Genomic DNA, 23,882 nt, shown 5'->3' on the forward strand with positions numbered 1-23,882 from the left:
TTCACAGCTTATATGCCCCCGTGACGTTCCACAATCCTTAAGAGTGTTGGGCCCTTGAGGCCAGCTATTTACAACTTGTATAGAGCTAGTACTTACAGTGAAATGATGGGTTTCTAATATTGAATCGATCAAACATATGACTCACCAGGTTGACAATACGGGGATTCATTATCCCCTGTGATGTACCAGTTGTTTCGGATAAGTTGATAATATGCTATCCCCCCTCCTCCCCACATCCCCCATCCTCTACCTCCTTTCCACCCTTTACCTTCTCCCCTCCTCCTCCCCTTCCCCCCTCTCCCCGCCTTATCTCCCCCTGGTCCCCCTCTTTCTTTCCTCTATTCCCTTACACCCTCTCCCGCCTCTCCCCATCTTCAGCCCTCCCATGTCATTCCCTCCCCACCGTACAGTTTAAGGAAAAATTTTCTCCAGGTTTTCTGTATTGGAATGTTTTACCTTCTAGTGACCATGTACCTGGAGGGGTTGACACAAGTCTCTTGAGGTACAATCTTTGGGTTCCACCGACCCACATTTGTTGTTCTGTTTCACTTGTTATATGACCCTGCTCGAAAGTTTCTTGTATTATGGTTTGTCAATCTTCAATAAAATATTGTCAAAAAAAAATAAAAAATTATACATTTTCTCGGTTTAAACATTTGATATGTTGTATTCTGAATAAAATATTGAAATTTGAAACTTCCACATCATTGCATTCTGTTTTTATTTACAATTTGTACAGTGTCCCAACTTTTTTGGAATCGGGTTTGTAAATTAACACACACAAAAAAAAAAAAAAACTAGGCTTAATATAATTTGTTGATGTACAACTCTCAACCATATTGTCTAACATTCTGATAGGCCACCTGAAAAGTGAATATAAAGTTATTAATAATTTTGTTTGAAACAAGATACTCATCCATGATAGTCAGCCTCACACAACTAAAGTGGGTTTGGTCCAGTGGAACCAAACAGAAAAAAAAAAACACGGAATAATTTCACCTGCCATTTGATTATCCAAGATTACATTTTATGAAGATCCTTTTGTAAAATGTCCCTATCCTGTTAAATTTTAAGAATGTTTAAAAGGTTTGCCATACATTACCAGAAAAATAATTTAAAATTTGCCCATTTCAATTTTTTTTTTGTTTGTTTTTTGTACAATTATTGTGTGGTAATTGAAAATCATTTTAGACTTTAGAGACCCAAAAAATTCAATGAAAAGTTTGGATATTTTTTGCCCAATGAACGAGAAAACTAAAAATGAATGTGTTTCTCCGTCAGCAAAAATCATTGTGTTTGTAAAGCGCATGTCAGAGAGAACTAACCTGAAGTTCAACATTTGTGTGCACAAACGTTCATTCATAAAAACAACAATCTATAAACATCAACACTACAGAAAGACTTAAGGCTACATTCATACCTGAGCGTAGCGTTTTTCGTGCGGTTTTTACCGCGATTTTACCGCGATTTTTACCGCGATTTTACCACGATTTTTGTGCAGGCGTTTTTAGATTGAATAGAGACCAATGGAAAACGCCTGTAATCTGCCCAAAGAGAAGCTCATGTACTTTTTTGAGCGTTGGGCGTTTTGTATACAGCATCAAAATGCTCAGATGTGAACAGGGGCCATTGAAATGAATAGGATTTGTCTTGTTGGGCGTTTTGAGAGCTGATCCTAGAGCAGAAAAACTCCCCAAAAACGCCCCAAAACGCCTACATGTGAACGGAGCCTAAGACATGTATATGACCACACACAGCAACTAAACAAAAAATTAAATATCAAAAGAGTGTTTAGTCCAGCAACATGCTATACAATATGTCAAAACAGGCGAAATTTTAAATCCACAATTTTCTTACATAATGCAATATTTTTAATAAACATTATTAGAAAAAACACCAATGTACACAATCTTTTTTGTAAAAGTCATCACTGATATTTTCATTATTTATGGTCATTTTGTTTAAAAAAAGAAAAAAAAAAAAGAAATTGTAGCAATAATTTCTATAACAGTAGCATTTTTTATTGTTCTAATTTACATGAATGTAGTCTGCCTTTCATTTAAATAGCCTCCCTGACTGTTTGTCAGATTTGCAATAGGATTTCTTTTTACATATGGGTCATGAAATATCCATACGTCACAACTGGTGAGTGGCTTTGCATACACAGAAAGACAAGGAGAACACATTGGAGTGCGTTTATTAAAAACTGGAGCACACAGACCTTTGTATATAGCAGAATACAAATTGGCCTAAAAGGATAAAACATTTTGATTTTTAACTTTTTTTTTTTGGGGGGGGGGGTGTTATATAGCAGAATGTGAAAAATATAGTTTTTTTGTTTTTTTTTAGAAATTTCGCTCTTTTTTTGTTTGTAGCATAAAAAATAAAAATCGCAAAGGGGATCAAATGCCACCAAAAGAAAGTTCTATTTGTGGGGAAAAAAGGACATCCATTTTATTTCGGTACAATGTTGCACAACCGCGTAATTTTACTTTTAAATAACGCAGTGCCGAATCGCTAAAAATGGCCTGGTCCAGTCCAGAACTGGTTAAAAACATGTATAAATTAGCAAATAGCCAACCACAAAAAATTGTAAATATATTACACTTAATTAGGGTATCAACAACATCTAACAAACTTTGTACTACACAAGCCAAGTAGTTTTCTCCAGTTCAGCTGTGCATTTTTTATATGTCAGAAAATTATATTTGTCCGGGGACCCTTTTTAAATTGTGGTCTTCACAGGGTGGATTGGCTGAAAAAATAAAAGGGACTGTAAATAAAGCTTGGTAACATTATAACTGTGTGCGTGATGTGTATGTTTGTTGGGATATACAAACCCGATTCCAAAAAAGTATACAAATTGTGAATAAAAACAGAATGCAATGATGTGGAAGTTTCAAATTTCCATATTTTATTCAGAATACAACATAGATGACATATCAAATATTTAAACTGAGAAAATGTATCATTTTAAGGGAAAAATACATTGATTTTAAATTTTATGGCATCAACACATCTCAAAAAAGTTGGGACAAGGCCATGTTTACCACTGTGTGCCATCCGCTCTTCTTTTTATAACAGTCTTTAAACGTCTGGGGACTGAGGAGACAAGTTGCTCAAGTTTAGGAATAGGAATGTTGTCCCATTCTTGTCTAATAGAGGTTTTTAGTTGCTCAACTGTCTTAGGTCTTCTTTGTCGCATCTTCCTCTTTATGATGCGCCAAATGTTTTCTATGGGGAAAAGATCTGGACTGCAGGCTGGCCATTTCAGTACCCGGATCCTTCTTCTACGCAGCCATGATGTTGTAATTGATGCAGTATGTGGTCTGGCATTGTCATGTTGGAAAATGCAAGGTCTTCCCTGAAAGAGACGACGTCTGGATGGGAGCATATGTTGTTCTAGAACTTGGATATACCTTTCAGCATTGATGGTGCCTTTCCAGATGTGTAAGCTGCCCATGCCACACGCACTCATGCAACCCCATACCATCAGAGATGCAGGCTTCTGAACTGAGAACAACTTGGGTTGTCCTTGTCCTCTTTAGTCCGGATGACATGGCGTCCCAGTTTTCCAAAAAGAACTTCAAACGTTGATTCGTCTGACCACAGAACAGTTTTCCACTTTGCCACAGTCCCTTTTAAATGAACCTTGGCCCAGAGAAAACGCCCGCACTTCTGGATCATGTTTAGATTTGGCTTCTTTTTTGGCCTATAGAGTTTTAGCTGGCAACGATGAATGGCACGGTGGATTTTGTTCACAGACAATGTTTTCTGGAAGTATTCCTGAGCCCATGTTGTGATTTCCATTACAGTAGCATTCCTGTATGTGATGCAGTGCCCTCTAAGGACCCGAAGATCACGGGGATCCAGTATGGTTTTCCGGCCTTGACCCTTATGCCCAGATTTTGTTCCAGATTCTCTGAATCTTTGGATGATATTAAGCACAGTAGATGATGATAACTTCAATTTTTCTCGAGAAACTCCTTTCTAATATTGCTCCACTATTTTTCGCCGCAGCATTGGGGGAATTGGTGATCCTCTGCACATCTTGACTTCTGAGGGACACTGCCACTCTGAGAGGCTTTTTTTATACCCAATCATGTTGCCAATTGCCAATCGAATAAGTTGCAAATTGGTCCTCCAGCTGTTCCTTATATGTACATTTAACTTTTCCGGCCTCTTATTGCTACCCATCCCAAGTTTTTTGGAATGTGTAGCTTTCCTGAAATCCAAAATGAGCCAATATTTGGCATGACATTTCAAAATGTCTCACTTTCAACATTTGATATGTTATCTATATTATATTGTGAATAAAATATAAGTTTATGAGATTTGTAAATTAGTCCATTCCTTTTTTACTCACAATTTGTACAGTGTCCCAAATTTATTGGAATTGGGTTTGTTCCTGTTCTGATAATATTCTCAGTTGACAATTCTTTTTTATCTTCTAAATCCACATAGCATTCACCTGTGGGTAAAGCTGGGGTATCCTTGTTGTCATCTTGTAGTGGATTTACATTATTACCAAAAATGTTATATTTATTTTTGGACACGTTTTTCCTGTAAATTGTTTAAGAGAATTTGGTTAATGAAATTAGTCAATGAAAACGACAAATTGGTATGCTATTAGTCTAAAATGTTGTGGTCATTACTCAAATTATGCAAGTAACTTTTGAATAAAAAGTTGCAGCATGTTAATACCTCTGAATATACCATCATGAATCTGATGATGGACCCAAACCACACTTGTTCTGTATAAATTGCATAAGTTCAACATACATAATAGAACAAAATTTACCATTAGATATTAATTTTTCAAGACATTGATGATGGCTTTTCAGATTTCAGGAATTATGCGCCCCAAAGATTGCACTGAAATTTCCGTACTGAATTTTAGGTCCTCCAAACTCTTACCCGTGGACAGAAAAGGTAAGGCAGCGAGGCTTTGGTCTGGAATTACGGAACATCTCAAGACTGTGTCCTGTTTGGTAGGTGCTAAAAGCAATCATCTTGCAAACGTAGGTAGTACCAAAAGTCATCAGGAGTTCTCTTTTAATTTCTTCAATAATTCAATGTGTGAGAATTTATCTCAGCCACTCCTTGATCCAAATTCTTCTCTTTTTTTGTATTCTCTGCTAATCATATAGCCAACACTCCAAGCATTGCAATAGCAATATTTTTCTGTGTTTTGTCCACACATTCCATTGTGAAGACATGAAGATTCCCCTTTGGAAAGTGCACTGCTACAACAAAAGATCGGCCAACCCCACAGGAAATATACTGCTGTGAAAGGTCAAACATTGCATCACTTCCCACAACCAAATATTCAAACGCTAAATAGTCACATGTGTTCTGCATTCAAACAATTTATTGGTCAAAATTTGGCACCTGCGCAATGGTGGAGTCATTTAGTCTAAATGAACAATATTTTGTTTATACTGTGCTTGACCAAACTATTTTTCTGCTAGTGCATGGCCAGCAAAACTGAAGAGAATGGGGAATAAAGAAGGTGTGTGGAAACCAGCCGGCCCTTAGTTTGATATAATTACCCACCAGTCTGCTAACAAACCAAATAAACCTGTCTAACAAAATAGGTTAAAAACAGGGGTTTAGTTAACACACATTTGCAAACGCATGTATAAGCTGCAAGGCCTCACCACAGCACCTTGTGTATCTTGCAGTCCTAAAACTTCCTAACACTACTCAACCCGAGTGTCTCCACAATGGAAGCACATGAATGCTGATGGATGGATGGGAAACAGATTGGCCAGGATATGGCCCAATCCTCCCCCAACCTGCTCCCATCCAAGACTGGTAATGAAAAACTGATAGCAGTTTTGCAAATTTGCGCATACTTGTGGAATGGAGCCAAACTTCGGTACTTAAAAATCTCCATAGGTCATGCTTTAATTTTTTTTTTACAGGTTACCAGTTTAGAGTTACAGAAGAGGTCTTGGATTAGAATTGTTGCACGTGCTGTAACGCTCACGGTGATACCTCACATGTGTGGTTTTTAATCGTGTTTACATATGGAGCCGTATGCATTCGTGAGCATGTGGGATCAGGGGCACTTTATTATTTTTTTTGTATTGTTTATTTTAATATTATTATTTTATTTTTACACTTTTCCTTTCATTTTTATTATCACTTTTATTCCTACTACAAGGAATGTACAAATTCCTTGTAAAAGGATTAGGGCATGAAAGTCCTCCTTATGGAGAGATGTGGGGTCCGAAGGTCATAGAGACTTCTGGGGACCATCTGAACTTCGGTATTCTCTATGATAAACTTCTGTCACTGGCAGATTCCTTCTCTGGCTTGCCCATCGTACTGGCGAGCCGGTAGAAGCACCGAAGAATGGAGAGAGGGAGGGAAGGACATCCCCTCTGGTCACCTGTAAAAACAATAAAGCACCTGAATAGCCACTGTGACTTTTGTACGGTGCAGGGCATTATCGGCAGAAAAAAAAATTATATCTCCACTCAAAGTCCAGGATGTCATATGACGGCCTTGGGTGGGAAATGGTTAAAAAAACCAACCATGGGATTTCAACCTTTTTTTGCATTCTTGTTGGTCTCCAAGCCCTACTCAATCAGTACAATTGTTTCCATACCTTGCACTGATGGCTGCCAACAAGTCTTAACAGTTTGGAAAAATGCTTTATAATATTGGGCTTGGTTTCTGCTGTACACCAACAGGTCTAGATGTACAGTTGGCCAGATGAGCGTAAAGAAATTATTCTTATAAAATGAGGTAATCCTGTTGTTTTTGGAATATGTGAATAAATGAAATATGGGAATACCTTTTCTTCTACAAAGACATTTTTGTGATGTTTCTATATAACCATACATTTTGGAGGGATACAACGTTAAAGAACATTGAAGTGTTTTTTAACTAGTTTATATTCATTGGTTATAATGATAACCCCCTAATGAGCCGTTGGGTTTGACAGGCCCTCCCAGTTTTTTTTCCTAGTGCACTGGCTGTCTACTTCCCCAAATCCCTCACCAACCCATCAGCAATGGCTGAAATCTACTCTGTCAATCTTTGCTTGAAGCAATTGGCTCAAAGTCAAGGAGAGATAAAGTACGGTTTACTGTACAGGATACCTCAAACATAGCAGCAATGGATTCTCCCTGCTTGAAAATATTCCAAGTCCTTCTAAAAGGCTGGTAGAGGATGTACGCTCTAACCAAAACTGGCAATTGACTGAGTAATCTTTGATTCCTGAAGTTGCTTCCAGGCCCAAGCATAGGCATATTCATATTAGCTATATGCTAGGGCTAGTGCTTTTTTGCCAGCAAGGAACATGAGTTTTGCTAAATTAGGAACCAAAAGTTTTGTCTCGACAGGGGACATGTTAGACCTCTGCAGGGAGATATGGCGCTGGAACAGTTTTCTTCACAGGCAACAGGTCTGAAATAATAAATAAAATGCTGGTGTGGTATGATCCAAACAAGGGCCCTACCACACCTATTAAAATATTGGGATTGTTGAGGGGGCTGCTAAGATTAGTGCAGGTGAACATAAGACATCAACACAGATAACATATAGTAAACAAAGAAATCATTTTATTATTATTATTTTATAGGATCTAAAATATCACAAAGCTAAAAATGAATAGACTAGGCACGGCTCTGTCTAATCTTAGCTATAACAATATAATAAAGCCACAAAGGGACAATAATTCATAAATAGTCATAGCCAAAAAGGGATGGGTCAGACGCGTTTTGCTGAACCGCACAGGTTCACAATAGCTTCTTCAGAGACCCTTTTTGAATCCCAGGCGGACTTTACAGAGAAAAGACAATTACAATATATCACCTTCTTCATATCATTTAATTTCATAAATGTTAAACAATACATAAATGCTTACCAACAATACATAAAGAAAAAACGCATAACTGAGAATTCAAGATACGAGATGCCCTGGATACGTGCCATGGATATCCCATGAGGGCTACAAGATGGGCTCCAAGGACTATGTCCAGGAATCCAGGTGGGGAGGTGTCGAGTCTCACAATCTCAACTATAGGGGATACTTCACTCCAAATAGGCCAAAGCTAAGTGTGGGCAAAGAAAACCAAGCAGTATATGGACACAATCTGAAAAGGTAATAATGGTATATGTATAGGGATAACTGGGCATAAAGCACATGATAATGGCACATAATAGGTTATATGCTCATAGATAAGGTGCCTGCATGTATGTATGAAGGAGAATTACTGCAGGTGTGGGGGAAGAAAGGCAGAGGGGAGATATGATGACAGAGATCCTTGGTATAAAATACAGTCAAGAGAGGGATATAGGGACATTATCCCCCCCCCCAAATACCAGAGGCCACCACATAAAGTCTGCATACACCCAAAGGACTGAACGCCAAAGTAAAGACATGCTATCACCTTTATGTTGCCGTGACTAGCCATGGCGATGCCTGGGTGGCATTAGTAATACCGCCATAGTTCAGGCCACATAGCACAAAATAAGGGGCGATTTACACCCTAGCCAGTGATACTAAAGTCAAAAGGCCAGTGTGTCAGTCCCAATATAGTAAGAACAGGGCCCCCTCAATCACACCATAAGTCCTACATGTAGTGCAGCGCATCATCAAACTGGACTTACCTCCAATATTGTTTTCTTCACAGGCAACAGGTCTGGGAGGTAAAGGACCTTTGTATTCATCTCACCACCCTCAGGCAGCATGCTGGGGAGGCTATGGAATGAGCATGTAAAGTGGTTGCAAAGGAAGAAGGTTTTTTTATCTTAATGCATTCTATGCATTACGATAAAAAGCCATCTGTGTGCAGCAGCCCCCCTCAGCCCCCAATACTTACCTGAGCCCATCTAGATCCAGCAGTGTTGCAGGAGTGTCTCGGCTGCCCGGGACTACCCTCCTCATTGGCTCAGACAGCAGCGCAATGCCATTGGTTCCCGCTGCTGTCAATCAAAGTTAGTCAGCCAATAAGAGAGAAAGGGGGCAGGGCCTGGCCTCAGCTCCATATCTGAATGGACACAGGGAGCTGTGGCTTGGCTCAGGTGCCCCTATAGCAAGCTGCTTGCTGTGGGGGCACTCAACAGGAGAGAGTGGCTAGGAGCACCAAAGAGGGAGACGAGAAGAGGAGGATCGGGGCTGCTCTGTGCAAAACCACTGCCCAGGGCAGGTAAGTATAACATGTTTGTTATTTTTTACTAATAAAAAAAAGCAAAACTTTAGAATCACTTCAAACTGACATCCTTTCCAGGCCAAGCCTGGGAGGCAAACTCCTTTCTAGAAGGTCTCTTTGTATCCTTATTTCCTTCCCCAGGCCTCATGATTGGCAAAATACCTCCTAGTAAATGGTCAGGGTAAAATAAATACTCATAACCCCTAACGTTGTATATTTTGTATCATAATGCTCTTTTTTTGCTGTTTTGGGCCAGTTTTTCTCTGATAATAAAAAAAAAAAAAAGAAAAAAGAAAAAAAAATAGCTAGTTTTGCAAGGTTTGGGTCAAAGGTTGGGTTCAAAAGGCAGGGCCAGTATATTTTTGGTAGGGTTATTTTTTTTCCAAAAGCATTTTTTTAAATTAGTGCCAGTGTCAGTTGAGTGTCAGTGTGATTTAGGTAGGATAAAGCAAAGCAAAATGTGCACCATTGTTTCTGGGCCATTCTACAGGTACAAACAACAAATAAAGTAAACACATGTGGTATCGCCGCAATCGCCAGGAGCAGGAAAATGTATTTTGTTTTATTCACTGGTGAAAAATGATGGTAATAGGAAGAAATATACATCTAAATTTTGTTTAAAAAATGCTCTTTTTTTACTATTTTGGGCCAGTATTTTTATAATAAAAAAAGAAAAAAAAATAGCTAGTTTTGCAAGGTTTGGGTCAAAGGTTGGGTTCAAAAGTAGGGACCAGTATATTTGTGGTATGTTTTTTTTTTTTTTCAAAAGCTCTTTTTTAAATTAGTGTCAGTGTCAGTTGAGTGTCAGAGTGTTTAAGGCTACATTCACACCTGAGCGTAGCGTTTTCGCGCGTTTTTTACCGCAATTTTTACCGCGATTTACAGGCGTTTTACATTCGTTTTTTGTGCAGGCGTTTTTAGATTGAATAGAAACCAATGGAAAACGCCTGTAATCTGCCCAAAAAGAAGCTCATGTACTTTTTTGAGCGTTGGGCGTTTTGCTTACAGCATCAAAACGCTCAGATGTGAACAGGGGCCATTGAAATGAATAGGATTTGTCTTGTTGGGCGTTTTGAGAGCTGATCCTAGAGCAGAAAAACTCCCCAAAAACGCCCCAAAACGCCTAGATGTGAACGGAGCCTTAGGTAGGAAAACAAAGCAAAATGTGCACCATTCTTTCCGGGCCATTCTACAGGTACAAACAACAAATAAAGTAAACATATGTGGTATCACTGCGATCGCCAGGAGCAGGAAAACTTATTTTGATGTATTCTTTGGTGAAAAACTATGGTATAGAAATATACATCTACATTTTTTTTTTTAATGCTCTTTTTTTTTTTTTTTTACTATTTTGGGCCAGTTTTCCTTTAATAATAATTAAAAAAAAGAAAATCAGAAGATATCTGTTTTTTACACTTTTTTACACAATTTTTCCACCAAAAAAAAGCCCAATCTGTCCGAAAAAAAAAAAAAAAACAAGGTATATTTCACCTGGATACAGAAAGTAGTTGTGATGATATGTACAGATTTACTAACACATGTCAAAGTTGCAAAATCATTTTTCAAGCATTACCACTTCAGTCACTAAGGGGTTAAAAAGAAACTTCAATTGCAAATTATTTTATGCAAAAAAATAATAATGTGCAATGTTTGTTTTTACTTGACAAGAATTTGAACATATATTTAAAATGTTAATTTTTAAATTCCTGAGCATAAATAAAGACATTAAATGCGAAAAAAGATATTTCCCCTAAAGGAAGGAAGAAAAGACAGCAGATAGTCGGGAATTTAGATGACTGGGCATCGGCAGGTAAAAGTATTTCAATGTGAGGAATATTACACTGAACCAGAAAAGCTCAAATTCCAATTTAGTTAAGTTGCAAATGATTGTATAATAATTGTAAAATACCGGTTACATTGGGTGGTGGAGAGAGCCCCTGAAGCATATATAATGTTATACATCTACAGTTCTTCATCTGTATGGAAACACAAAACAGCAATTCTATGATGGATCTATGTTCTCATGTATCCCCAAACAAATGTTACATACTGCACCTCAATTCCGTGCACATTTTTAGAGATGACGTCTGGATGTAATAGTCTACTTTGCAATTCCCCGACAAACAATGTCCGATCAGCCATCATATATTTTAGTGGAAATAATATAGATTACAGTAAATTATTAGTCTCTGGTATTTACTGAGTGAATCTGAAAACCTTTTATACATTTTCTCTTCCTTGGTGGGCTGTTTTTTGCACAGCTAAATTAGCTGATAGCTAATAATCTTTTAGGAATTATTTTTAGATTTTATTTCTCCTGACACACACCCTTTATTATACTTAAATTGAAAACACTCCATGATTATTTTTATAGCTTTGATCCACTCATCTATTTTCTACTATTGCTTCTGCACATTTTAAAGTAATTGTAAAGCCTATTTTTTTTTTAAATAATAAACATGTTATGCTTACCTCCGCTGTGCAGTTGGTTTTGCACAGAGTGGCCCAGATCCTCCTATTCTCGGGTCCCTCTTCGGTGCTCCTGGCCCCTCCCTCCTGTTGAGTGCCCCCCACAGCAAGCAGCTTGCTATGGGGGCACCTGAGCTGAGCTGCAGCTCTGTGTGTCTATTCAGACACAGAGCTGCCAATCAGCTCTGCCCCCTCTCTCTCCTGATTGGCTAACTGACTTTGGTTGACAGTCGCTGGAGCCAATTGAGCCACAGCTTTGTCCCAGCCAATCAGGAAGGAGAGTCCCGGGCAGCCGAGCGACTCATGGACATCGCTGGACAGAAAAGGACCTCAGGTAAGTATTAGGGGGTGCTGGGGGGGGGGAGTTGCTACATCCAGAAGGTTTTTTATCCTAATGCATCTCCTGTACCATGCCCACAGCCTCTGCATCTCCTGTACCATGCCCTCAGCCTCTGCATATCCTGTACAATATCCACACAGCCTCTGACATCTCCTGTACCATGCCCTCAGCCCCTGCATCTCCTGTACAATATCTACACAGCCTCTGACATCTCCTGTACCATGCCCACAGCCTCTGCATCTCCTGTACCATGCCCTCAGCCTCTGCATCTCCTGGACCATTCCCTCAGCCTCTGCATCTCCTGTACCATGCCCTCAGCCTCTGCATCTCCTGGACCATTCCCTCAGCCTCTGCATCTCCTGGACTATGCCTGAACAGCCTCTGTATCTCCTGTACCATGCACGCACAGCCTCTGACATCTTCTGTACCATGGCCGCAGCCTCTGCATCTACTTTACCATGCCTACACAGCCTCTGACATCTTCTGTACCATGCCTGCAGCCTCAGAATCTCCTGTAGCATGCCTGTACATCCTATGACATCTGTACCTTGCTTTCAGCATTTGCACCTCTCCTGTACCATGCACAGAGCCTTTGTATCTCCTGTACCTTGTCCACACAGCCTATGACATCTCTTGTTCCATGCCCACAGCCTCTGTGTCTCCTGTACCATGTTGACAGTCTCTGCATCTCCTGTATCATGTCTGCAACCCCTGCATCTCCTGTACCATGCCCGCAGCCTCTGACATCTCCTGTACCATGCCCGCTGCCTCTGACATCTCCTGTACCATGTCTGCAACCCCTGCATCTCCTGTACCATGCCCGCAGCCTCTGACATCTCCTGTACCATCTCCATAGCCTCTGACATGTCCTCCTGTACCATGCTTGCAGCCACTGCATCTTTTGTACCATGTCTGCAGCCTTTAAATTGCATGGTTTTCCCTTTTATGAACAAGAAAATAATGATGTAATGCTGTTGGGCTGGTATAATAATGCTATGGGGCTGGTATGAAATTTATTTCCAGTGCTGAATGTTATTCCCAGTCCAGCCCTGGGTCCAGGTATCGCCCCATGCTATTAATAGTGACACTGACCATAGCCAAATGCAAAACTACTAAAAAACAGTCCGAAAAATTGAGTAGGGAAAATACATTTCAGTGGCCTCCACCTGTAAAACCATTCCTGTTTTGGGGGTTGTCTCATTGTTGTCCATCCAGTGCACCTGACTAGCAACCCCTCTACCACTTAACTGACCAGATCAATATCCCAGGATTTTATTTGACTTGATGCTATACTCTGATTTATATACGTGAACTTGTGTGCAGTCATGTTGGAATGGAAAGGGGCCATCCCAAAACTGCTCCTACAAAGTTGCCAGCATGAAATTGTCCGAAATGTCTTGGTATGCTGATGCTTTTAAGAGTTCCTTCACTGGAACTAAAGGGCCAAGCCCAACCCTTAAAAAAAAAAAACCCACACCATAATCCTCCCAGAATATCTAGTTGTCCTTTTGTTGGAATCAAATACACAGCGATTAGGGTCCAATAAAAAATGCACTCTACAGGCAAGTGAGAGCAGCTGGTGATGAAGGATTTTTTTCTTCCTGCAATTGATTTCATTTTAAGGATAGTTGAAACAATAAAGATATATGATATAACAATTAATATAAAAGGTGTTACAACATAGATGAAACCTATTACATAGGTCTGATTATGGATCCATGAAGTTTCAGAGCAGGAAAGCTCAAGTATGGGTTCAAAGTCACAGAATATGTGATTAATGATGTTTAGTCCACAATAATATAGACTGCACAAATAAATGGAATCAACCAATGTCATTGTAAAGCCCAGTAACCAAATGGTAATCTCTGATTTAATGGAAATTGATTGGTTCATTATAGAGTTGTTATGTAATGGCTTACAAATAGCCAAATACCGGTCATAGGACATCACAGTCAGTAGAAAACACTCTGAGACCTCAGCATGGGCAAAGAAGGAGAACTGGATAATACATCCAGCAGGAGACATGGTACATCCATCATTTAAGATGATATAAAGAAGGTTGGGAAGAATATTTGTAGACAGAATTATATCAAGCAATGATAGTTGGGTAATGAAGAGGTACATGGGAGACTGAAGTGTTTTACTCAGATGAAATAAAACCACAATAAAAAGATTTCCAGAAATAGTAACACAATATATGAAAAACAGCGGGGGGCGTGGCTTGGCGCTGATCGTGGATGGCCGCCTGATCTCCTAGCTCCCGGCCAGCTCGAGAGTTTTCAGCTATAAGAAGAGCGATCTTTCTTCTGCTGCACTCCCAAGAAGGATGAGTAGATCCAGCACCCGCTCCTCTCCCTCACGATCTCGCTCCCCGAGAGATTTGACGCCCGTCCGCACCCGCAGCATACCGGACCTATTCCGCCAGCCCCAACTACTACGCGAGGCCCCGGCTTCAAATCAGGCCTACGCGGACGCGGCTCGAGGAACCCCGACTCTCTCCAATACGAGAGAACACACGGCACCACTACCCCAAGGCAACATGTCCTCAGCCATGGACACTCTGGCACTGGCGACTACCCCTCCTCCTCCACCGCCTGTCACCCTCCCGGACCTTCGCTCCATTGCAGATGAGCTGAAGGCCTCACTAGCCATGGCAGTGATAGAATTGAAGGGTGAAATATCTTCTATCAATCTGAGAGTAACAGATGTCGAAGAGAAAGTTACAGCGCAAGAAGAATCCATTCAATCCCTGACTGACACAATGCATTCTCATGATGCCCAATTTAGGGACATGCAAAGACAACTTGAAGATCTTGACAACAGGGGTCGGCGCCATAATTTAAGAGTAAGGGGCCTGCCTGAATCGGTAGATCAAACACAAATCACAAGAGCTACTACCGCCATCTTTAATGATGTCCTGGGAAGACCTCTAGACACACCTATCGAGTTCGAACGTCTCCACAGAGCCCTGAGACCCAAACCAAGAGACACGGACCCCCCAAGGGACATCATTTGCTGCGTAGTCAACTTCAGACTGAAGGAAGATGTCCTGAGGAGGACAAGAGATCGTCGCTCCCTCCTATACCATGGCACGGAAATAAAAATCTTCCAGGATCTTTCTCCGATAACCCTACAACGTAGAAGAGACCTGCGACCCCTATTGGATTCTCTAAGATCCAGAAATATCCAGTACCGATGGAAATTCCCGTTCTGCCTATCTGCTTCGGCAAACGGTCGTACCATCAACCTGAGGGTCCCGGAAGAACTCGCTAATTTCTGCAACGCACTGAACATACCGCACATTAACCCGCCTGATTGGTACAGACCTCTCAACACCCAAAGGCTGCGAAGATCAAATTCAATGGATGCAGTTCCGGAAAGGGATGACTTCCAAATCAGACGTCCCAGAACATCATCGTCTAGCAACGGTTCATCCAACCTACACAGGAGCCAAGATTTCCTGAGCCCTACGGCTTCCCCAGCGCACCGTCGCCCAAGACAAGAATGAAGTACCTCATCCCAAATGGTCTGACTCTCCTACACCCTTTGTCACCCCCCCCATGCCCTTTCTCTTACTTTTTCGCTTTCTCTCTCTAGCCCTGTCCACACTTTCTACCTGCCCCCGTCTGCTTCTTCCCAACAGATTTTGAACTGCACCTGAACAGAAGCCCGGATCTGCGCCAGCAACATCACCTCAACCTATATTCATCCGGACACACACATCTCCTTCTATTCCCGAAGATCGTGGTTAAGGATGGGTAATGTACTTTACACCACACGAACAACCTCAGTAAATGGATGTACCCCTCCCCTTTAAGTGCACTCCTTATAACAGAAACTACCACGCCACTGTCCACCATATCTCCACATGCCCTCCACTTCCCCTCCCCCCTCCCCCCTCTTTTGCTGCTTTTTTTTTTTACTTTTTTTTTTTTTTTTTGGGGCCGAGTTTATTTTATTATAGAGTTTATTCTAAGGGGTTTACCTATTTAGCCCTAACTGAATGTTTTCATCTCTTACTTATGACACACATGATATGCTTTGGTTAAAATGTACCCTACTTCTGAAGCCTCTTTTCAGGATGAGAGCGATGGGAGAGGGAGGGGGGGGGAAATAAAAGCCCCTTGGAAAGAAAAGGGACGGATTTTCAGAGAGAGAAAAGAAAGGAAAAAAAAAAAAAAAAGAAAAAAAAAAAAAAAAAAAGGGGGAAATAACCTTCTTTACATATACACACCTCTAAAATAGCCTCGCCCTGTGTACAAGCGTTGTCCATAAGCAGCTACACCTCGAACGTCCACCTAGAAGGGTGGGCAAGAACATCCCGGATCAAATTGCCACACGTCTCGTGCCACTCATGGTCTCAATCCTAAAAGCACACTCCCATTTGCCCGGTCTTCTACTATACAGAAAGGAGTAAGTGATTTCGCTCCCCTCTCTCTCTGACGCTCGCTCCCCACACCCAGGAGAGGATTCCCAGGGAACCTCTTCTTACCATGCACACTTCAGACTATTTCGATGTAATCCAATCAGACATTTTATGGCATTATGTTATAATTTATGGTATAATCTTTTATGGTATTATTGAAAGTTCAAAGTATTATATGTTCATGCCAATGTCTTTGTCTTTCTCCACTCTAAACCTATCCAACTTACCGCTTCTACCACAACCTGCGATCAAGGCTACACCACCTCAATCGGCAGTGTGCTGACTGACCAACCTATCTCACCCCCAATAACCCTGACATACCTAGTGGCTCCCAATTCTTTTTTTGTTTTTTTTTCCGGGCTCCCCATGATGCATATGATATTTTTCTTCTCCCCTAACGGCTTCTAGTCTATTTTTTATCCCCTCCCTGCATTAATGTCTCTGCTGGGTCTGTTTCCTGAATACCCATAATCTCACTTCCTTCACCTCTACTCCTGATAACACGAAAGATCATCAAATTCTTTCTTTCCCTTACCTCTCGAGCCGGCCGGCTCATGTTTCCTTAATTTTCACGTACCTCGATCGACTACCAACCATTCACCCCACAAGACAGACAGAGTTGATCTGATCACCTCATCTGTCAACACTTCCGATACCTGTATATTTGGATAGGTGTGATTGTATTTCACACTCTATACTTCGGTTCTCCCCCTCCTCCTAATAACCCCACCCCTCTCCCCCTTCCCCTCTGACCTCCCCATCCTCCTACATCCTTCTCCCCCCCATCCCCTTCCCACATCGGTCTCTACCTCCCAGACACATTAAGCCTACCTTACCAGACCACACCCACAACACCCCCCAGTGGTAGGTACCTGTTCCAACTTCATGATGAATTCTCCACAGACTCCCTCCAATTCACTCCAAATTAAGGTAGTGTCATTAAACGTAAAAGGTTTAAATATACCCGAGAAACGTAGCCAAGTCCTCGAGATTATGCACAAATCAAAGGCGGATATAGTATACCTTCAAGAGACTCACTTTCTTTCAAAAAACACCCCGAAACTTAGCAACTTCAGATACCCCACAGCTTACCTGGCCACTAATCCTTTAGGAAAAACGAAGGGAGTTGCAATTCTCATATCTAAAAACCTTGATTGGAAATGTACTGACTCCCTCATTGACCCTGACGGGCGATACATTATCCTGAAAGGATTCTTGGCACAAAAACCCATCACTCTAGCTAATATTTACTCCCCCAACTCTGCGCAGGTACCATTTTTTAGGAAAATTGCCTCCTTACTGGCTGAAAACCAAAAGGGAATCACAATCCTGGGAGGGGACTTCAACGTAGCGTTGTATCCTATCCTAGACTCCTCCTCAGGCATATCATCCCTCCCGTACAAAGCCCTCAAACAAATTCGTCAATCCCTCCAAGAACTACTCCTACACGATACCTGGCGTACTCTAAACCCCTCCACAAAAGACTTCACATTTTTCTCTTCTCCTCACCAAAGATATTCCAGGTTAGATTACCTCTTCCTATCACAAAAAGACCTACCCCTGATCAAAAAGGCCACAATTGAACCAATGCTAATCTCTGATCACCACCCAGTATCCCTGACAATCGCAATCCCTGGAGATTTCTCGTATAACAAGTTCTGGAGGCTAGAATCGACGCTTCTCACTCATGAACCCGACATCCAGTATCTGAGGAAAAAGATTGCGGAATACTTCTCTGAAAATACCACTAGCGATATCTCCCCCATCACGATTTGGGAAGCGCATAAATGTGCACTAAGAGGAGTTCTTATTTCTCTCAAATCCTCAAAGAAGAAAGCGCACCAAGCACATACTCAAGCAATAATTACCAAAATTCAAAACTTAGAAAAAAATCACAAAAGCACCAGAGCACATCTCACATACCTTGAACTAGTACATAACAGACAACTCCTCCTAGACGAGCTTCACATTAAAATAAAACGTAAATTTCTCCTCCAACAAAAATTATTCTACGAGTTCGGGAACAAGAGTAGTAAATTCCTCGCCAAAGCCCTCCAAGAAAAAAGAGCAAAGTCCTCCATACATTCGATCAAAGACACCCAAGGAAACACCTTTGTCAAAACCCCAGACATCGCAACCCAATTTGAGAAGTACTACACCCAGCTTTATAATCTAGATCATCCAATCCCGATTCCAACCCAGAACTCCCTCATACAAGATTTCCTCCAGAAATCCTGCATTAAAACTCTTAATAACTCCCAATCCCAAAACCTGGAACAGCCCCTATCAGAGGAAGAGCTCAAATTAGCTATTTCTCAACTAAAAGCAGGCAAAAGCCCAGGCCCAGACGGTTTCACAGCCCCATATTACAAAACCTTCACAGACCTTCTATCATCTCCGTTACTAAAAGCCTTTAACTCGCTGGCTTCTCCCCCATATCCCCATCACAGATTGCTTGACGCCCATATAACAGTGATACCAAAGGAAAATAAGGACCCAACCTCAGTAATTAACTACAGACCCATCTCTCTACTTAACGTCGACATCAAACTTTTCACCAAAATTATCGCGAATAGATTACTGCCCCTGGTTCCGATACTAATAGACAAAGATCAGGTGGGATTCGTCCCTGGCCGCGAAGCTCGTGACAACACGGTTAAAGCCATTAACATCCATCACTGGATGACCTCTCATAAAGTAAAGGGCTTTATGCTATCCCTCGACGCCGAGAAGGCGTTCGATAGGCTCGACTGGAATTACATGAGACAGGTTCTGCAACACATTGGCATCCCGGACCGATTACTCACTCTAATATTGTCTCTGTACTCCACACCTACGGCATGTGTCAGAGTCAATGGAAGCCTGTCGGACGCCTTCTCCATAGGAAACGGGACTAGGCAGGGATGCCCCCTTTCCCCAATTCTGTTTGTCCTTACCTTAGAACCTTTTTTACGTACACTTGACCTAAACCCAAACATTTCTGGAATTACCATCTCCCATCGTACGTATAAGATAGCGGCTTTTGCCGATGACATTTTACTGTTTCTTAGCGACCCTCTCCTCTCCATCCCGTCACTTCTACAAGAATTTAAATTCTTTCAGAAAATGTCCAATTTCAAAATAAACTTCTCAAAGTCAAACGCCCTCAACATTACCCTATCCAAAAGATTAGTAGACCAATGCAAGTCTAACTTTCCATTCCAATGGGCTCAATCTTCCATTAAATACCTAGGCATTCACTTAACGAATAATCTGAACGATCTGTTCCCCACTAACTTTCTCCCAGTATTACAAGCAATCAAAGACGACATTAAGAAATGGTCCAGACCACATTTCTCCTGGTTCGGACGAGCCGCCATCCTTAAAATGAATGTCCTACCACGCCTATTATTCCTCCTTCAAGCTATCCCCATTAAAATCCCAAAATCCTTCTTCAACTCCTTCAAATCTTTATGTTCCAAATTTCTTTGGTGCCAAAAAAAACCCAGGCTCTCTTTCACATTACTTTCCAAACCCAAACTAGATGGAGGCATTGGCCTACCAGACTTACAAAAATATTATTGGGCATGTCACCTAACTAGAATTTTAGATTGGTTTCTCCATGAACCCAATAAAGACTGGGTAATACTTGAAAAAACCTTCTGCAATATTCCCCTCAAGACCTTACTGTGGCTCAATCCTGAACACACACCCATGTCCGTAAAGAAACATCCCCTCTTGAATACCACCCTAACGTCCTTTAGAGATACCTGCAAACAAGCATCTATCTCCTCAACCCCAGGTCCCCTGACACCAATCAAACACAACCCAGACTTTCCTCCGGGTATGTCCGCTTCATTCCTACGAGGATACTGGAAGGATGACTCCATCGGAGCTTTCCGCTTCTTCGACAAAGGATCCCTCTTGGAACGCCTGCAGATCAAGTCACCCGCCTTGCCTTCCCCCATACCCAACTGGACCTACTTTCAAATTAGACACTTTCTCCAATCCCTGAACCATAATGGGGCCCTTTCCAGAGACCTTACCCCATTCGAGAAGCTTTGTATAAGCACCACACCAAAACGCCACCTCATTTTGGTAACATACAATCTCCTGGTTTCGGAGGTCCAAGAACACACCAATAAAGCTAAGCCCAGATGGGAATCAGACCTCAACCTCTCCTTGTCTGAAAAAGAATGGCAAAATCTATGCCATATTGCCCACAAAAGTTCCCTCAATGTTTCCACACAAGAAAATTGCTACAAGCTGCTAACGAGATGGTACAGGACACCTGCAATCCTACATAAATACAACCCAGACATCACTGACATTTGCTGGAGATGCCACTCTGATATAGGGACACTCATCCATATCTATTGGTCCTGCCCAAAAATACAACCATTCTGGCTATCTATCCATGATACCATTTCGAAAGACCTAAATATCGATATTCCTTTTTCTCCTGCACAATATCTCCTAAACTATACTACTATCCCACCTCACAGGTACTGCAAATCTCTCTCCCCACACCTACTCAATGCAGCCAAAGCATGTATACCGATCCACTGGAAATCGGATATAACTCCACATAAACGGGAATGGCTAAACAAAATGGACAAAATTGCTAGATTAGAAGAGCTAATTGCGATCGCTCGAGATAGAACGGTCTCCTATGCTCACACTTGGGCTCCCTGGAAGTCATTTCTAGACCCGCAAAGCCATACATCTCCAGCCGACACTCCCACCTCTACAGCTGTTCCATCAGTTGCCACCCCGTGACTTTCTCTCTATCGAATACTTTGCCTCATGCATCATGACAACCCTTGGCTTCTCACACACACACCAAGATTGGTAGCACAACGGTAAGCCCCTCTCACCCCTAAACAAGGGCTGTAAGTGAGAGGGGTTTACGGAGCACAACGCGGCAAGCCCAACACCAACCCCACATATTACCATCACTCACTATTGGTCTTTATAACGTTTCTAACTCCCCAGACTGGCAAGGCGGAGACCGATGACTCCTTACCCTCCTTCCCCCTTCCTTTCCCTTCCCTCCTCCCCCCCACCCCCTACGTTTTTCTCCCAAAATTTGATGAATAGGTGTCCTCTTCTCCCCGGAGTGGACACCTCCCACCAAATCGTCTTACTCCTACATATAGTCTTAAATATTTGTCATTTTTCCTCCTTTTTTTTTTTTTATCATATCAACATTTCTCTAACAATTCAGTTGATATCCTGCAACATACCCCCTGTGTTGTACCTCAAACTCACGCACACCGAGATTTGACTACAGTTCCATACCTTATTGTTCTATGGTTAGAATAGTTCTCCCAATTTGGCAAAACTAAGCTTCAAGTTGACACTCGCTTTGTCTTCAGTTTCTCTATTGACTTAATATTGATGGACACTCCTGTTGAGTCTCCCGTTTCTTAAAAGGTCGAACCTCTCAATACGTGCCTTACATTTACATTTGTTTATTCTCAGTTTTTTTTTTGTCTTTTTTTTTTTTTTTTTTTTGTAACAACTCTCAAAATAAGCTATGTTGCTGTACATTGTACGTACTGTTTATACGTTGATTTATAAGAGACTGTATGTATTCTTAATGTTTTTATAATTCTTTCAATAAAAACTTTTTGGAAAAAAAAAAAAAGAAAAACAGCACCAAGAAAAATTGAATTTTGATGTATTTTAGATTCTGAAAACCTGTTATTACAATATAGGATATGTTATTGTGATAGACCACCTGGTAAAATAATAAACAATACATAATACTTTAAAGCGGAGTTCCACCCAAAAGTGGAACTCAGCTTATATTCTTCCTCCCCCCCCTCCGGTGCCACATTTGGCAACTTTCAGGGGGGAGGGGGGGAATGGGTACCTGTTTTTGACCCTTCCCCACTTCTGGGAGGCACTGTCCCTCAAAAGTTCGGCCCCCTTCTTTGTCCTCCGCCGCTGGGCCAATTACAAAGTACAGGGCGTTTCCCGCATTTGCAGGAGGGAACCAGCAGTGAAGCCGAAAAGGCTTCCCTGCCGGGTTCCCTTACCCTGGATGGCGGTGGCAGCACCCGAGAGCCGATATGAAAATCGGCTTCGGGTGCCGACATCGCGGGCTCCCTGGACAGGTAAGTTCCACTATTTAAAAGTCAGCAGCTACAGTATTTGTAGCTGCTGACTTTTAATTTTTTTTTCTGGGGGGGTGGAACTCCGATTTAAGTTGTAACTCAAAGAAAATCCACTGTGCTCAATTCTGGTGGATGGCAAAACAAAAACAACATTTAAGCCCCGTACACACGTAGCGATCGTCGGCCAAACGATCGGCCGTCTTTTGTCCTGGGCTGTCGTGTCTGTTGAAAACTGCAAAAGACTGCACACGAATTTTGTCGGCCAACAACATCCGACTGCAGAAGTGATGTCATGTGATGGTTAACTTTCCTTGTCTTTTTTCTTTTCTGAGCATGCCCAGTCTTGCTAATCTGCTGTCTGTCGGCCGAAATCTGTACTGACTGGTGAACAATCGGCCGTTGTGGTGTTGGCCAACAAAAATTTTAATGCCTGCACGACAGATTCTGTTCGGCCGAAAATGCGCTGTCGGCTGTCGGAAGCATCATACTAATAAGCATACAATCGGCTGATCGGTCGTCGGCCAAATATTTACGACCGACAATCGGTACGTGTGTACGGGGCTTTAGTCTGACATTTATCCATTCGGTTTTGCTAAGATCATTTTCAATCTGTTGCTATCCAGCTGAGTTTTATCCTTTCTACATAATTCTGTGCTATCAGCAAAACATGGTCACACAGCTTTCAGTTAATTAACACAAATATGGGGGGCGGAGCCGGCTAGCGAGGTGAATGGCAGCTTGAGCCTGCAGCTCCTCGCCACGCAGACAGACCGGAGCATATTACAACGGAGAGGGTCACTCCACGCTACCACAGCTACACTCCGGACGCCTGCGAACCTCGACCGGACATGTCCCACAAGCGGAAAGATCGTGGAAAGCCGGGTAAGATGTTGAACTTCTTCACCCCGAGCACCAGGCCGCGCAGACAAGATGGCGCCGGCCCGCCACGCTCATCACAGCCCCAACGCTTACCATCCCCAAGCTCCAGAGACAGTGGGAATCCCTCGGGCATGCAAAACAGCGAGGGGGGCCACCTGCCACAGTCCTCCCCGACGTCTCAGTCTAATAGCCCGGTGAAGTCCAAACAAAAAACGGACCATGCCGCCGCAGTTCCTTCACAGGGCATCACCATTAATGACACCCTGGAATTCCAGGAGACTATGGCAGCTCTCCCTGCAGGTGATCAGCCTGTGATGGCCTCTATGTTAAGGGACATGATGCTCTCACTGCGCTCTGCTATACACTCTGACATGCTGCAATTAATGTCTCAATGCAATACTGCAGTGGTTGCTGTGACTGACAGAGTGACAAAAATTGAAGACAAGATGGGGGAGTTTGCCAACACATTTAACGACATGGTAGATGCCCATAAAGACCAC

At 42.0% G+C, this 23,882-nt stretch overlaps 1 protein-coding gene across 1 annotated transcript; it reads right to left on the reverse strand.

Moving 5' to 3' along the window:
* Positions 1-843: 843 nt before the first annotated feature.
* LOC309552982 (olfactory receptor 10A6-like) lies at positions 844-14,100 on the reverse strand (the record flags this gene model as incomplete). The annotated part of the gene is made up of 3 exons (XM_082253888.1): positions 844-863; positions 4,367-4,563; positions 13,454-14,100. The coding sequence occupies 3 exons, from the start codon at positions 14,098-14,100 to the stop codon at positions 844-846; spliced, it is 864 nt and encodes a 287-aa protein (XP_082110014.1).
* Between the last annotated feature and the right edge of the window lie 9,782 nt (positions 14,101-23,882).

Source organism: Pelophylax lessonae, assembly GCF_965119305.1.
Source record: "Pelophylax lessonae genome assembly, chromosome: 4".
NCBI classification, from domain to species: domain Eukaryota; kingdom Metazoa; phylum Chordata; class Amphibia; order Anura; family Ranidae; genus Pelophylax; species Pelophylax lessonae.